At 35.7% G+C, this 14,127-nt stretch overlaps 2 protein-coding genes across 4 annotated transcripts in view; one reads left to right on the forward strand and one right to left on the reverse strand.

Annotated features, from left to right (window-relative positions):
• The window catches only part of LOC141432126 (phospholipase A1-like), a 40,030-nt gene that overhangs the window by 17,890 nt on the left and 8,013 nt on the right, over positions 1–14,127 (reverse strand). For 2 of the 3 annotated variants that reach the window (XM_074093571.1, XM_074093569.1), the window contains exons 2-5: positions 13,143–13,257; positions 11,414–11,559; positions 10,308–10,401; positions 9,397–9,548 (exon numbers count right to left, since the gene is read on the reverse strand). In XM_074093571.1, the coding sequence (XP_073949672.1) occupies positions 9,397–9,548; positions 10,308–10,401; positions 11,414–11,559; positions 13,143–13,257 (507 nt within the window). The remainder of the gene's footprint in view (positions 1–9,396; positions 9,549–10,307; positions 10,402–11,413; positions 11,560–13,142; positions 13,258–14,127) is intronic. The other variant, XM_074093572.1, reaches the window with a different exon arrangement.
• On the forward strand, positions 1,761–8,984 carry LOC141432124 (aldehyde dehydrogenase X, mitochondrial-like). The gene is made up of 11 exons (XM_074093567.1): positions 1,761–1,870; positions 3,407–3,511; positions 3,714–3,981; positions 4,351–4,467; positions 4,857–5,044; positions 5,517–5,619; positions 5,698–5,879; positions 6,748–6,912; positions 7,317–7,474; positions 8,078–8,152; positions 8,692–8,984. Exons 1-11 carry the CDS (start codon positions 1,841–1,843, stop codon positions 8,765–8,767), a joined length of 1,467 nt encoding a protein of 488 aa, XP_073949668.1. The 5' UTR covers positions 1,761–1,840; the 3' UTR covers positions 8,768–8,984.

Raw genomic sequence — 14,127 nt, forward strand, 5'->3', positions numbered from 1 at the left:
GCTGGATGAACGGTAAGGAAGCGTATTGATGAGTACTTATTAAGACTGATTTGAAAATGCCGACTATTCAACGGTATAGTCGGCCCAGCCCATCACTAATATGGCTCATAAGTACGAGTAGCTCGGACGTTTTCGATAAATATCTTATTTTTCAACTTAAATCTAACCCGTGATAACTTAACCGTCTAACTTAAATCTGACCCCTATATCAGCCGATATGAGGCCAGAGGTGTATCTCACTGGTTCAGTAGCAGCCTATTTGCCCAAGCCTTGGAGAACCCTCGATTGTATTTCTCCAGATATACAGACGACAGGAGCGAATTCCATTCCATTTACGGTTGAGGGAGGGTATTTTGGGTCTAGAATTCGATATGTCAGGGATCTTATGCATGAATGAATGAATGATTTATTTATATAACATAGGTAAGTTACAGAGATTTTTAAGATTTAAGAGATCCTTTATGTTTTGCCGGTAGGCGTGCAAATATAAGTTTATTTAAAATAATAATATAAATATACCCACTTAAATTCAATTGTTATCTCCAGGAAATTAAAATTTAATATCGAGAAATTAATAGAAATGAAAAGAAATAAATCCGCAATCCAAATTAGTCCAAAGTCTATGTTCAGTAAATTTTATTTTATTTATGTATTTAAGTTTATGTTTAATGTCGCCATCTTTTGGTGAGTAGCAAAATACCTCGAAATACATTGAGCAAAGCTCGGTCGCCCAAGTTCTTTGATATACCGGGTGTGGCCTATAATACGAGCAAATAATTAAAACATAGATTATACTCGTCAAGCTGAACAACATTAGTACATCGATTTTTAAAAATAGTTTTTAATTTTTATTACACTTTTAAGTTTATTCGAAGAAGCAATGTAAAGCAAAATGCTTGTATTTGTAGCGTGACAGGCGAAGTCAGTTGTGTTCTAGGGTGGCGTAAATACATTGATAGCAGTATTTAATTTGTATGAAAAAAGGAAGATTCAAAGACTCCATTATTTTTAAAAGTCGCTGAACTAATGTTGTTCAGTTTTACGAGGAGGATCTATGACTCTATGTTTTAATTTTTTGGTCGTATTACAGGCCACACCCGGTACATGTAGTGAAAAAAGTTTTTACACAGGCCAAGTCAAAATCAATCTTATGCCAACGTCATCATAAATAAAGACTTTGACATGAAAAACTGTTCTCACTTTAACTATACAGTTAGTAATTAAATATTTGACCAAACAAATGAAGTGCATTATGCTACGAACAGCTACTTTCTAACGTTCATCGGGTTCTTACTCGTATAACGTGAAATTTAGATATTAATACGCATGCGTGGAATTTATACGCATTTACCTATACATATGTAGTATATATTAATAAAATAGCATCGTCTACAATGCGACACGAATAACTGTGCTACAACCGTGACTCTTGTCACAATATCTTAAGTCAGATTTTTTCAAAGTCCATCAGAAGCACACATTTGCCTGCAGGGCTACTACGAAACTCGAAACTCGAAGTTCGTATCGTACCGTCCCTCTCGCTCTCGCATTAAATAGTGTAAGTGTCAGAGGGACCGCACGACACGAACTTCGAGTTTCGAGTTTCGTAGTAAATAGCCCTGCTGGTCATGTTGTTATTCGTACCACGTGATATTGTTTGATATAAAAACCACAGTCCCCGATATTGAGTCTTACGGCTTTGGTTTTTGGTTCATATTGAAAAGGGGCGTCGGGATTCATTTTATAGCCAGTTGGAACTACACCCAGTTATTTGTTAGCGGCCGGACTATACGCCTGTGCTGCGCCAGGGTTAAACTGATTTAATCATACTTAAATAAAGATGGTGAAACTAGACGTTAAATATACTAAGGTAAGATAATAATATCTATATTAGAGCTGGTTCCCACTTGTCGGATGTCGGACCCGAATTTAAATCGAATGTTCCAGTGGCAGAACATTTTATATGAAGCTATTCATACTTGCCCGACACGATTTTCTATAGAAATGACTGACATCCGACACGAAACGGATCCGATACCCGACAAGTGGGAACGAGCTCTTAGTTCTAATAAGCTTAAGAACATTCTGCTTAGAATGAAACATACAAAACATTTTTATACGAGCTACACAAGCCGACATTTTAAACTGTTCGTCTTTACTTTTCATCGAGATGTAGAGTTAGGAGATACAGAGCTAGACGATATACTTAGTATCTTTTTAACAACGAAAACGTTTTGAACTAAATGTTTTTGATAGGATTATTAATAAATACTTAATAAATTTTAATTTAAGACATTAATAATATATCATGCATGAGATTAATATTAGATAGTCGGTACTAATAATTTGGCTGTAGCATATTTATGCTATTCTTACCCTATTTAAAATAAGAGCTTGTTGAAAAATATGAAGTAATAATAGTGCTCAAATTATTTAGATACGTAACAAGTACAAAATTAGCACGCTCATTAGTAGCATGTCTTTCATAATACCCAAGTAATATGTTGATAATTAGCATTTGTTTGAAAATTTGCAATCGTCGGTGGCATGCCAATTAACGACAGGTATAAAACATAGATTTTTGCAGGGAACTATAGTTAATAAACTTTAAAACGTCTTTTTAGGATTCCGTAGTCTCATGTCCGTCCGTATGCTCGTCCGAGGCATAGCTTAGGTTAGAGATTGCTGTGTACAACACACAATAATACAATAGTAATAATAATATTCACAAATAAACAATCAAACGATTAATTATTCCATTCTGTGCTGTGTAGAGTACTAGACTAGGCAAATACAGTTTCACAAATTAAATATTAAAGTAGGCAGCTTATTGCATTTATACCTATTTCTTTGTATACTTTTACGATAACAATTATCTTTCCATACCTACAGCGACTTGAATTAAAGCGATAAAATTAATTGCTATGTAAAGAAATTGAAAATGTGAGTATAAATAATGTTATAATGATACCCACTCAGTATTTATTAGGCATCACTTTATTCAACTTATAAAAGAATGAGACCTATGTCTCTCAAGGCGTGGTATTCTAGCTCAATAACCGGCTTACCAGGCCTGTCAGCAGACTCGTAGCCCCGTACGTAACAAGTATACTAGTAGTCAATCTTCGCAGGAATTTGTGTGGTTGGCGTAGGTGCAAAGAATTGAAAATGCTAAGAAACTATTATATATCTAACAAGAAAAATTAAACTTACCCCTTCAATGTACTAAAAGTAAAGGTCAAAAAATGTCCACGTAGGTATTATACTAGTATTTATAAATCGAAATTGTTCAAATTTGTGATAAACTGATGTAAATATCCTTCTTTGAAAAGGAAGCAAATTTATCACTATAAGATTCTGACTGAACACAAATCATAATAAAACACCGTGTCCATTTTATGCGCAGTTATTTATCAACAATGAATGGGTGGACGCTGTCAGTAAAAAGACTTTCCCGACCATCAACCCTCAGGATGAGTCTGTGATCGTCCAGGTCGCAGAAGGAGACAAGGTAAATAATAAAATCAATGTTTTCAAGACAAAAACCGATTAGAATATTAGAAAAAATATAGCTCTCTGATAATAACATAGAACATTTAAGTAAATAATTTTAAAATGATAATAAAAATATCACAGCGCAAAACCAGTTACGCAGTTTAACGTTGTTCCCTGTTTAATCATTAAATTTTATATCTTATACAAATTGATCTTAGGCTGACGTGGACCTTGCAGTAGCAGCAGCCAAGAAGGCTTTCCATCGTTACTCGAAATGGCGTACGATGGACGCCTCGCAGCGAGGACTTCTATTGCTGAAGCTAGCTGATCTCCTCGAATCTCAAGCCAGATACTTAGCAGAGTTAGAGACCCTAGACTGCGGCAAACCCGTCAAGCAATCCGAAGAAGAAATTTACTTCTCTGCAACGGTTCTCCGATACTATGCCGGGAAAGCTGACAAAATCTTGGGAAACACTATACCTGCAGGTTTGATGATATTAAGAACGTCTTTTATTTAGTATTGCTTTTGCTCGATTCTCGTTGCAACACAAATTATTAGCGAAAAAAAAAACTCATCTTAATTAAGTCATATAACCCGAAATCTGTAACTTTACCTTTTCCCAGAACTTATATCTCGCAGATTAAATTTGTTTACATTGCACTCTCTAATCTCTTTGTAAATTCACATGTGTACCATTAACTTGATTCAATGTCTTGTTATCATCATTTCAGACAAACAATTGTCATATCTATCATGATGTTTCTTACATTACAATGCGTGATCACAATTAATGAGAAAAATATGTCAATCTTTACTCAACTTTATTCAATTTAATGTGTCTGTTTATGTTTTAGACGGTGACGTGTTATCTTTGACACTGAAAGAGCCCGTGGGCGTGTGCGGGCAGATTATTCCATGGAATTATCCTGTACCGATGCTGACCTGGAAAATTGCACCTGCATTAGCAGCAGGTATAATTTTGAAACAATTAATTACAATGACCACCATTTCTCATGTCATCGTATTTTTACCCGACTGCGAAGATAGGAGGGTTATTCCGAGACGAGAACACATAGGAGTGAAAAGTGAAATATAGCTGAAGCTGGAAACTGTATCGACAATTTGTACTTATCATGTGCCTAACAAATGCACTTGATCAATTATTATACCTGTCCTGAAATCTGTTAATCCAAATACTTTGATTACATTTATCCGTCTCAAACGCTACCTGTGTAAAAGAAAAGTTATTATATAGGTACTATTCATGTCGAAATCACAATGATCCAGTGATTGTGCAGTCAAAACACCATTAAAAGTAAAATGTTTGGTTGAGCATTACTATTTTTTTTTTGTTATCAAGGTTGTACAGTTATCGTGAAGCCGGCCGAACAGACACCACTCACTGCCCTGGCCGTGGCCGCGCTTATCAAGGAGGCTGGTTTCCCTCCGGGAGTTGTTAACGTGGTTCCTGGATACGGACCGACGGCTGGCGCCGCATTGACTCATCATCCAGATGTGGACAAGGTTGCTTTCACAGGCTCAACCGAGGTTAGTATCACGATAATGAAGATCATCCGGCTATTTATAATTATTTTGGGGACACCTTCTTTGTTAGCTACTTGCGGTCTGATGTGAGTAGGTAAGTAATACGCTCTTCTCCTCGTATACCTGATGAACTACTACACAAGCTACTATACACATAATAAGTATAGATATAATAAAAATAAGTACACATTACATAATGTCGTTTGTATAGTATTTAAATATTGTATCACCTGATGGATGCACAGAAAAACCAGCATTAGCTGTACCTAAAGCCAGCATTATAGGCTAGCAGGCAGCAGTTGGAACCATGATGAGGGAATTTTTGTCTCTATAATTTACCTTTTTCTTGTCTGTTGTCGTCATAAATAATGATTTCTTTGTTTATTTCTACCTTATCATTGCCACTTCACACCTTTGGCATAATGCATTTGCTACTGTTATATTAATTTCTGATGTTGTTGTTATGACATTACAGGTTGGTCGCATCATCATGGGGGCCGCCACAGTGGCCAATCTGAAGCGGGTTACACTCGAATTAGGCGGGAAGAGTGCATTAGTAGTATTCAATGATGCTGACGGTAATTCCTTTCCTGATTAGTTTTTAAAACCAAACTAAAATGATACAATTGATTTCACAAACGGATTTCTGATTTAAGTGGAAAAAGCGGCTCAAATAGCTCATGCTGCTGCCTTTGCCAACGGAGGCCAGTGCTGCTGTGCTGGCACGAGAACTTATGTCCAATCTGGCGTTTACGATCAGTTTGTGCAGAAAGCCAGTGAAATAGCCAAGAGCAGATCTGTTGGCAATCCCTTTGACGACGTTCAGCAAGGACCTCAGGTAATTATCTTATTTATTAGGTTTTTTCTACTGTACGTAAATACTTTTTACCCGACTGCGAAGAAGGAGGGCTATGATGTGATTGACCCGTATATGTATGTATGTATATTCCTGTGTCCTCTCGTAACTACTCAACGGCTGAACCGATTTTGGAAAATGATACGTCATTGGATTCGTCTTGATGACACCAGTGACACTGGGTACGTAAAATTCTTGAAAAATCAAAATGGCGGATTTTTGGCGCCAAATTGCGAGTTCAAATTTGTTTTTATTCAAACCTATCGAGTACCTAGGGTATCAAATGAAAGCTAATAATTAGCCCATTCTAAATTTATATAGATTATAATAGTTTTAATTTACCATTTTCACAGAAATATAAAAAAAGTGTGAAATAAAACAAAAAATCAAAAACCGACTGCCTTAAAAATACTAAAAAGAAGAAAACCAGTGTAATGGTCTAAAACTGTTTAGTAGCTAACTTAAAATTCAACAGTCGGGACCCATTCAAATCGTGACCAGCTCAAAAATTCTAAGTACCTGACCTAATGGGTCCCGACTGTTGAACTTTAAGTTAGCTACTTAACAGAGTTCTAGACCACTAGACTTGTTTTCTTCTTTTTAGTATTTTTCAAGGCAGTCGGGGTTTTTCATATTAATTCGTCAGCCTGTTGTTTGAACATTTTTTTACTCGACTGCGAAGAAGGAGGGTTATTGTAAACATCTTGCTTTTTACACGTAACGACAAGCAGAAAACAGCAGGCTAAGTTTAATGATTATACCTACATATAAATTCACAAAATTTCCTACCTATTTTTATGTGGAAGATGAAGAAACCAGGTACATGTAACTATTGGTTTCCATTTTTCAGATTGACAAAGAAATGTACACAAAGGTACTGAACTACATTGAGGCAGGCAAGACCGGTGGAGCGAAATGCGTGGCTGGCGGTAATAAGTTAGGTGGCAAGGGCTACTATATCCAGCCCACTGTGTTTGCTGATGTGAAAGACGATATGAAAATTGCCAGAGAAGAAGTAAGTACGATTTAGTACATCAATTACAGTACACCTAGAATGTATTAACGTTGCTCGGGAATCGACGGTTTTTTTCGTTTTTCTGAAGAATCACAAGAGAAAGAAAAAGAAAAGCTACCATCTGTTTCGAGTTTCGAACGACATTAGCAAACTAGATTAATTGTACAAAAACTTCAGAAGACATCGCATATTTGTGATAAGGCGGTAGTTATGGTGTTTTATGGTTAAGGTGTCATCTTGGATTCCATTCACATTCCAGCACTAACATAATTGAATATTGACGTTTCTAAAGTTGCTATTCAAAAAACATAGGTACTTATCAACCCGACAGGAGTCTAATGTGTAATAATACTACGAAACAATTTAACAAGTTCCTTAAAAATGGTGTCCATGTCCTGTTACAGATTTTCGGTCCCGTCCAAAGTATTTTCAAATTTGACACTTTCGATGAAGTGGTAGACCGAGCCAACGACTCCAACTACGGACTTGGTGCTGGCGTCATTACCAACGACATCACCACCGCCATGACCTTCGCCAAATATGTCAGAGCCGGATCCGTTTGGTTCGTATAAATTATCAGCTTTCAATTTTACATCGGTCGTGAAATCAAATTAATTCACTACCCTACCCACTGATAGAGGGTAGGTTAACTAAATAAATTAAGGCTTTAGAGTAACACAACAATAGTTCATATTCATTATGTACTCTAAACTCTTACGTCTTTATTAGATAAGATAAGATATAGTGCTGTATTTAAGACGTCATGTTCTCTTGATCATGTTATTTTAATTTAATTTGAACCGTAGATTGTAGATAGGCTTAGAATTGTTTAGAATGCTTAGAACGTGTCTAGTGACATATTAAAACAAGCTACTTTGCGAATTCGTCAACTTACTGATGCTTTTCAGGGATTTATCAAATCACTAAGCAATTTAAAATTTAATTTGTTGCCTTTTTAAGCTGATTTCGTCATTTCCCTAAACAGATTCTGGGATTTGATCATTAGCTAATCTTTTCTAGGCAAATCATAAATAGAATGGATTCGTCGCTATTTAAACATCCTGCGTGATTTGATCATATCCCTTAGATATTAGTTCAAATTTCTGATTTTGCTAATTCCCTGCAACATAATATAATTAATAAATAATTCTATCTTTATTTTCAGGATTAATACATACGACCATGTCACAAGTCAAACTCCTTTCGGTGGCTTCAAGGACTCTGGTCTTGGACGTGAAATGTAACTAACTTTTCTTATGTAACTTTTTAAAATCATTAAGAACTATGAAAAAAGTACTTGTATTAATACCTAAGTTAATAAAATTACACTCGTTACATACATACCTATAGGCTAATCTGCCAATCGTACAAAAATTACCTTTCTGCGCATTTTAATATTATTTTTTTCCCGTATTGTCACGAACAAATGTTTTCTTTCTTAATTTGATTTGAATCTCGTATCTTACTTAACACATAAAAATATTCTTGGAATTTTGGAATATCCCAAACATTGATTATGCTAAAGATAAAAACTTGAGGAAGTTCCCTCTCGCATGTCTTGACGTGTTCAGATAGACTAGTTGAAGTTCCAAATTTAAAAAGTTATTGATGAACCATACTAGTTCAGTGTATGTACATACTAAGCTGTATACTATATGCATGAGAGGCTTTAGATACTTGAGTTTTTTACCTCCATGCTCCGTTCAAAAAGCCATCTTGGATTGGTTCTTTGTTCGTCTTAGGCGTAAAGTAATAAATGATTAATGTTTTTTTTTTCAGGGGAGAGGAAGGAATCAACCAATATTTGGAAACTAAAACGGTAACAATGTCGTTACCTAAAATGCCACAAATGTAATGTAATCAATGTACCTACCTAAGATAAGATGTTTAACTTTTGGATAGTTATTGAAATAATGATAATGACGCATCCTATTTTACTTGAACTATAGTTCCATTTATTAATATATTAATAAAGTTCAAAGTTGCAAAAGCAAAGAATTCCTATTTGGAGTTAGTGTATCGTGCGTTATATTTATACCTGTAATAAATACTTCTTATACTATTTTTAGAAATTTGATCGTATTTTCTTTTACATGAAAATTCTTTTATTACGCCTTTTCTACGTTTTTTAACTTTTAATTTCGAGTAAAAGGTACGCATTGCTGTCTTCGCTCAAACTTAATGCGCTAACGCGCTAACCACTGATATTTTATCTTCAACACACTGTATTAAGATAAGTCGCATTTATTTATTATTTAGATCCATAAGTAAGAAATACCAAACGACAGGTGAGGGTGAGACATCGGTGAGGCCAGATGGGCATGGGATGGGAGTTCGTCGCGCAGCTGCCCAACCTCACTTCAGGTCTCTCACTGGCCTTTTACAACATCCACAAGAGTCTGTCCTAACCTTAAACCGGGCAGGACGTGGCAGGATGCACGAATGTACAATAATTAAGATTAATAGGAATAAAAATGTACTGACCGATAATCTTGTACTGCTTCTTAGTGAGATGGTTGGACATCATCCCGCACACGTGGGCTCCCAGTGAGTGTCCCACGCAAGTGATCATCTTGGCCAAAGCACCCGACCGAGTGATGTAGGAATACAGCTGTGCGGTACACTGTCCCGCTAGTCTGCAATAAAAATATTATGAATGAACACACAAAATTTCTCTTACATAATTTAACGTGATACAAGAAAGGAAAATTAAACAAATGAACGTAAAAATAATGGTAAGTATCTCTTGTAAAATAAGGAAGATACGCATGAATGAAGTTTGTACTTTTTGCAAAATTTAATATGGACTTTCTATGGTGGTCATGCCATATCACGACTCGTAATAACATGTTGCATCTTTCCGTCTATTTGATGATTTAAAAAGTCCATATCTTGGTATTGTTTTCAGATATTTTAAAAAATAATGTCAGGTAGGTAATAAATATATCTGATAAAAAATAAAGAAAATGCTTATATGTTCCTTATTAGATGTGATATATAAATCCTTTCATACTCAAACCGAATAAAAACTAAAAAGTGAGTTCAGCGTGGTTCTGTGCACATACAAGCCACCACCGCAAATAAGCAAACCACTTGTATCCTATTATTAATCAAGTAACCTTCATTTGGGTTAAATTATCGTACAGGATTTTTTTAACGGCATGTATAAAATATTCTTCGAGAGCAACCTCTAAAAAAAACAAAGAACGGATATCCCTAATGATTAATTAACCCTACATGCGTTGTAATAAATAATGATTCGTGTGTTTTATGGTGTTTGTGAGAGTTGGCTTTATAATAGTGGAATAAAACGAACGAAAAAATAATAGAAAAAATATTACACACCTTATACCAAGTAATTATTTTAAACTAAGCTAAGGTCAATGGCAACTCACTTTAGATTGGAAAGCGACGACAAATAGCAGGGAAACCTAGTGAGCGGTGACCAGTCCACCATGAACACGTTGTAGTCTCTGCGCGACAGGTACGCTGTAAAAATGCCGTGACAGTACAGTCAACCAATTTGATCACAGGCCACCACAGAACCTTGTCATTGTGACATTTTATGTCATCCAATAATCATGGTTATAGACAAACCTTAGATAAAACAAAATTATTTATTATGACAAGGTTCTATTATAGTGGAATAGGAATCAAATTGGTTGACTGTACCTACAATAGGCTAGTGTCTTAAAACAATTGTAATTTGTCCGTCAGGTTATCAGAAAATATTGGACACGTGCTTTTTAACAATTACGGTAAAAGTGATGAGATTTACCCCCTGTTTCACCATCCATTGATTAAAATTTGACGGATAAATGTGCTATACCGTCTCTGTTTGTTTTGTTCGAATAGACGTAGACGGCATCACAAATTATCCGTCAAATAAAATTAATCAATGGGTGGTAAACAGCCCTTAGCCAGTTAAAGTGTTAAAAATAAAGTTGTGTTAAATACTTGTGATGTATGTGTGATCATTTAATAATATTATAAATCTGTTTAAAAAAAATATACCTCGTTGAGTTTCTTGCCGGATTCAGATCAACAGAGGTTTTTCCGAACCGGTGGTAGATTTTTTTTAACATTCATAAGTGCTTGTTATAACCTAAATTGAATAAAGATATTTTGACTTTGACTTTGAAAGTGCCACGTAAAGTCACGCCGTGCGAGACTTCTTAGCTCGGTGTGTGGTCTCGGGTCCCCATTGCACTCCCGAACTTTGCCAGATCACATTGCCAGGATGGACTACAAACGTTAAGCAAGACGAACACTCAAGTGGAGACCGCGCGCCAACATTAGCAGTAGATGCAAAACACCAATGAGATGGAAGGACGACATTGGCCGGCAGGTGGATACAGTTGCCATTGGATCGTCAGGCGTAGAGAAATGGAGAAGGGGCCTATGTCCGAAGACGGGCGAATTAAAAGCTGCTATTATGATAATGATGATGATGATGAGTGTATGGATGGCCCTTAGTATCAAAAAAGAAAATGATGCTTACCATCTCGTAAGAAAGACATAGGGTTCTTGGAATGCGTGCCGTTGAAGCCGTGAATGATGAGGACGTTCTTCCTGTTAGCCTTCCATCCATAGACATCCAACAGTCCCATGTACCGGACGTCCACCCACTGCTTAAATGGACGTTCCCTGTTCAGAAAATACTGATTTATTCATAAACTAGCCCAAAAAACACAGTGGTTGAAATTCCGGGATTATATTCCGATCCGAAAATTATTCTTCGGTCTTTATTGGCGTTGCACTAAAAACAACTGTAAGGTTTTGATTTTCCAGCAATTTGGACGGAAGCATCTTTATATTGCATTGACTTTGATAGGGCACGTGTCTGAATATCGAAAATTTAAATATCGATGGTTAAAATATCGACGGTCAAAATATCGAACCGATATTCAGATACGTCCCCCTTAGATAAGATTTGTTTTTTTTCTGCTCCAAGAGATAGTACAAGTAGATCTGAGTATGTATTAATTTCAGCTTAATACCTCCATGCGTTCCCGAGAGAAGGTTCTTGACAGACAGGCGAACGGACGGATGGACATAGTGATTCTATAATGGTTTCATTTTTACCAACTGAGCTACGGAATCCTAAAAATTACAAAGAAGCTATTCGACGTCACCGAGGACCGAAGAATTCACATTTTCCTCGGACAAAAATTAAGCTCGTTTATGTACCAAATACAATCATTTCATTAAATAGTAAAAGTAAATTCGTTGTTTTCCAACCGTAAACTCATTGCGTCATATTCACTGATGCGATCCCTTTTTCCGCGCACACATTATACATTAATTGTATTATTCAAATGCCTTTCATTCCAACAACCTTCTTGTTTACTCATTAGTGTTCAAAGAACCTGGGCGTTTATCTCGGTGTCTGCAAAGTCGAAAATGTGTTTCCAAACTGGATCCTTTTTGTTGCCAAAAACCATATTGTTTGTGTAATTGTTTTGGATACTTCAAAGCAGTTATGTAATTGTAAAATTTACATCGTTAAAAATTTAAAAGTTAATGTACATAAACGCATATTAATCGGTCTTATTTCTTACCTGGATCCTGTAACACAGGGACTCCCTAGCACAGGATCCAGAGCCGTAGACTCTTTTTTGTAAGTTTTTTATGCAATAAATTATTTTCATTTTAATTATCCCTCGACAAATTTAATATTTTCACTCAGTTCTACTTATGCCTATGTATATTGAAATTTTCAAAATGAAAAATATACCTAGGCACTTTTGATGAGTGTATTTAGATAGTGACTATGGTACTTCGAAAATGTGTACAAAGTCTCATAGAAATCGGCATTTTAAAAAATATGTAAGAGGTAATCTGTTGAGCCACTGAACTAATATTAATCGGTTTTTATCTAAATGCCTAATCAACATTACGTACTTACACTTAAACTATACTAAACTTTACGTAAACTAAGTCACTATTTGTAATTTCGTAAGCATGCATTATGTTATTGTACCCAAATTAATAAAATAAAATAAATAAATAAACTATTAGTTTGCTAGTATCGTACGGAACTCGAAACAAAAGATCGTTTTTCTTTTTCTTTCTCATTTGAATCTTCAGGATAACGAATGAAACCGACGAATCGCGCGCGAAATTAAGTAAGTACATTTGTACTGTAAATACTTTCATGTTCGTCCAAAGGCCAGAGACAAGTTGTATGTTGTTTTACATTACATAATATATTATGTAGTTACACTTACGGCGTATACAAGAAGAAGTTGATTTCTGAATCTGGACACTTCCATTCGCGTTTCATAACACAGCGCCAGTATCTGAAGTCAATCATGGACATCAAATTTCCTTCTGCTTCAGGTACTGTGAATAAAATAATACGTCAATATAAAAACCGGCCAAGAGCGTGCCGGACACGCCCGAAATAGGGTTCCGTAGCCATTACGAAAAGAATAAGAAATATTTTTCTAAAGATTTCGTATTTTTGTACGGAATAATCCAAGTTTAGGTATATTTTATACCTTAGGCTGCTATTTACTCTTAAACTACTAATAGTTCTCAAGAAAACTTAACCGTTATAGTTTTTCTTGTAAGTTTGATATACTTACTACCTTCCTGAATTTTTCCAAATTTTTCCACCCACCGGTTTAGATTTTAGAGGGGGGGGGGGGACGCTCGATTTTAATGAAAATTTGCACTTTAAAGTTGAATATTTTGCAAACACATCACTGAATCGAAAAATCGTTTTAGCAACCCCCTAATGGTTTAAAAGACCTATCCAACGATACCCTACACTACAAGATTGGATGAGAAAAAAAAATCACCCTCACTTTACGTCTATGGGAGGTACTCTAAAAAAAATATTTTAGATTTTTTTATTGTAGTTTACATATATATTCATGCAAAATTACAGCTATCTAACATTCATAGTCCCTGAGCAAAGCCGCGGATGGACAGACAGACTGACAGACAGACAGACAGAAAAAAAAAAAACTATAAGGGTTCCGTTTCTGCCATTTTGGCTACGGAACCCTTAAAACAACAAGCCGTAAACTAGGAATCAATCCCCGTGCCGCCCAATTGTACAAAGTGACACTTAGCATACCTAACCGTCCAGACTTAAACCATAAAATTTTGAGCTAAACGCCCAGTGTACAGTCAAGTTCATAAACATGTGAGCAAAAATTTGATCAAAAATATCTAAACACGCTTCTACGCCGTTAACAATAGAGT

Source organism: Choristoneura fumiferana, chromosome 10 (genome assembly GCF_025370935.1).
Source record: "Choristoneura fumiferana chromosome 10, NRCan_CFum_1, whole genome shotgun sequence".
NCBI lineage: Eukaryota > Metazoa > Arthropoda > Insecta > Lepidoptera > Tortricidae > Choristoneura > Choristoneura fumiferana.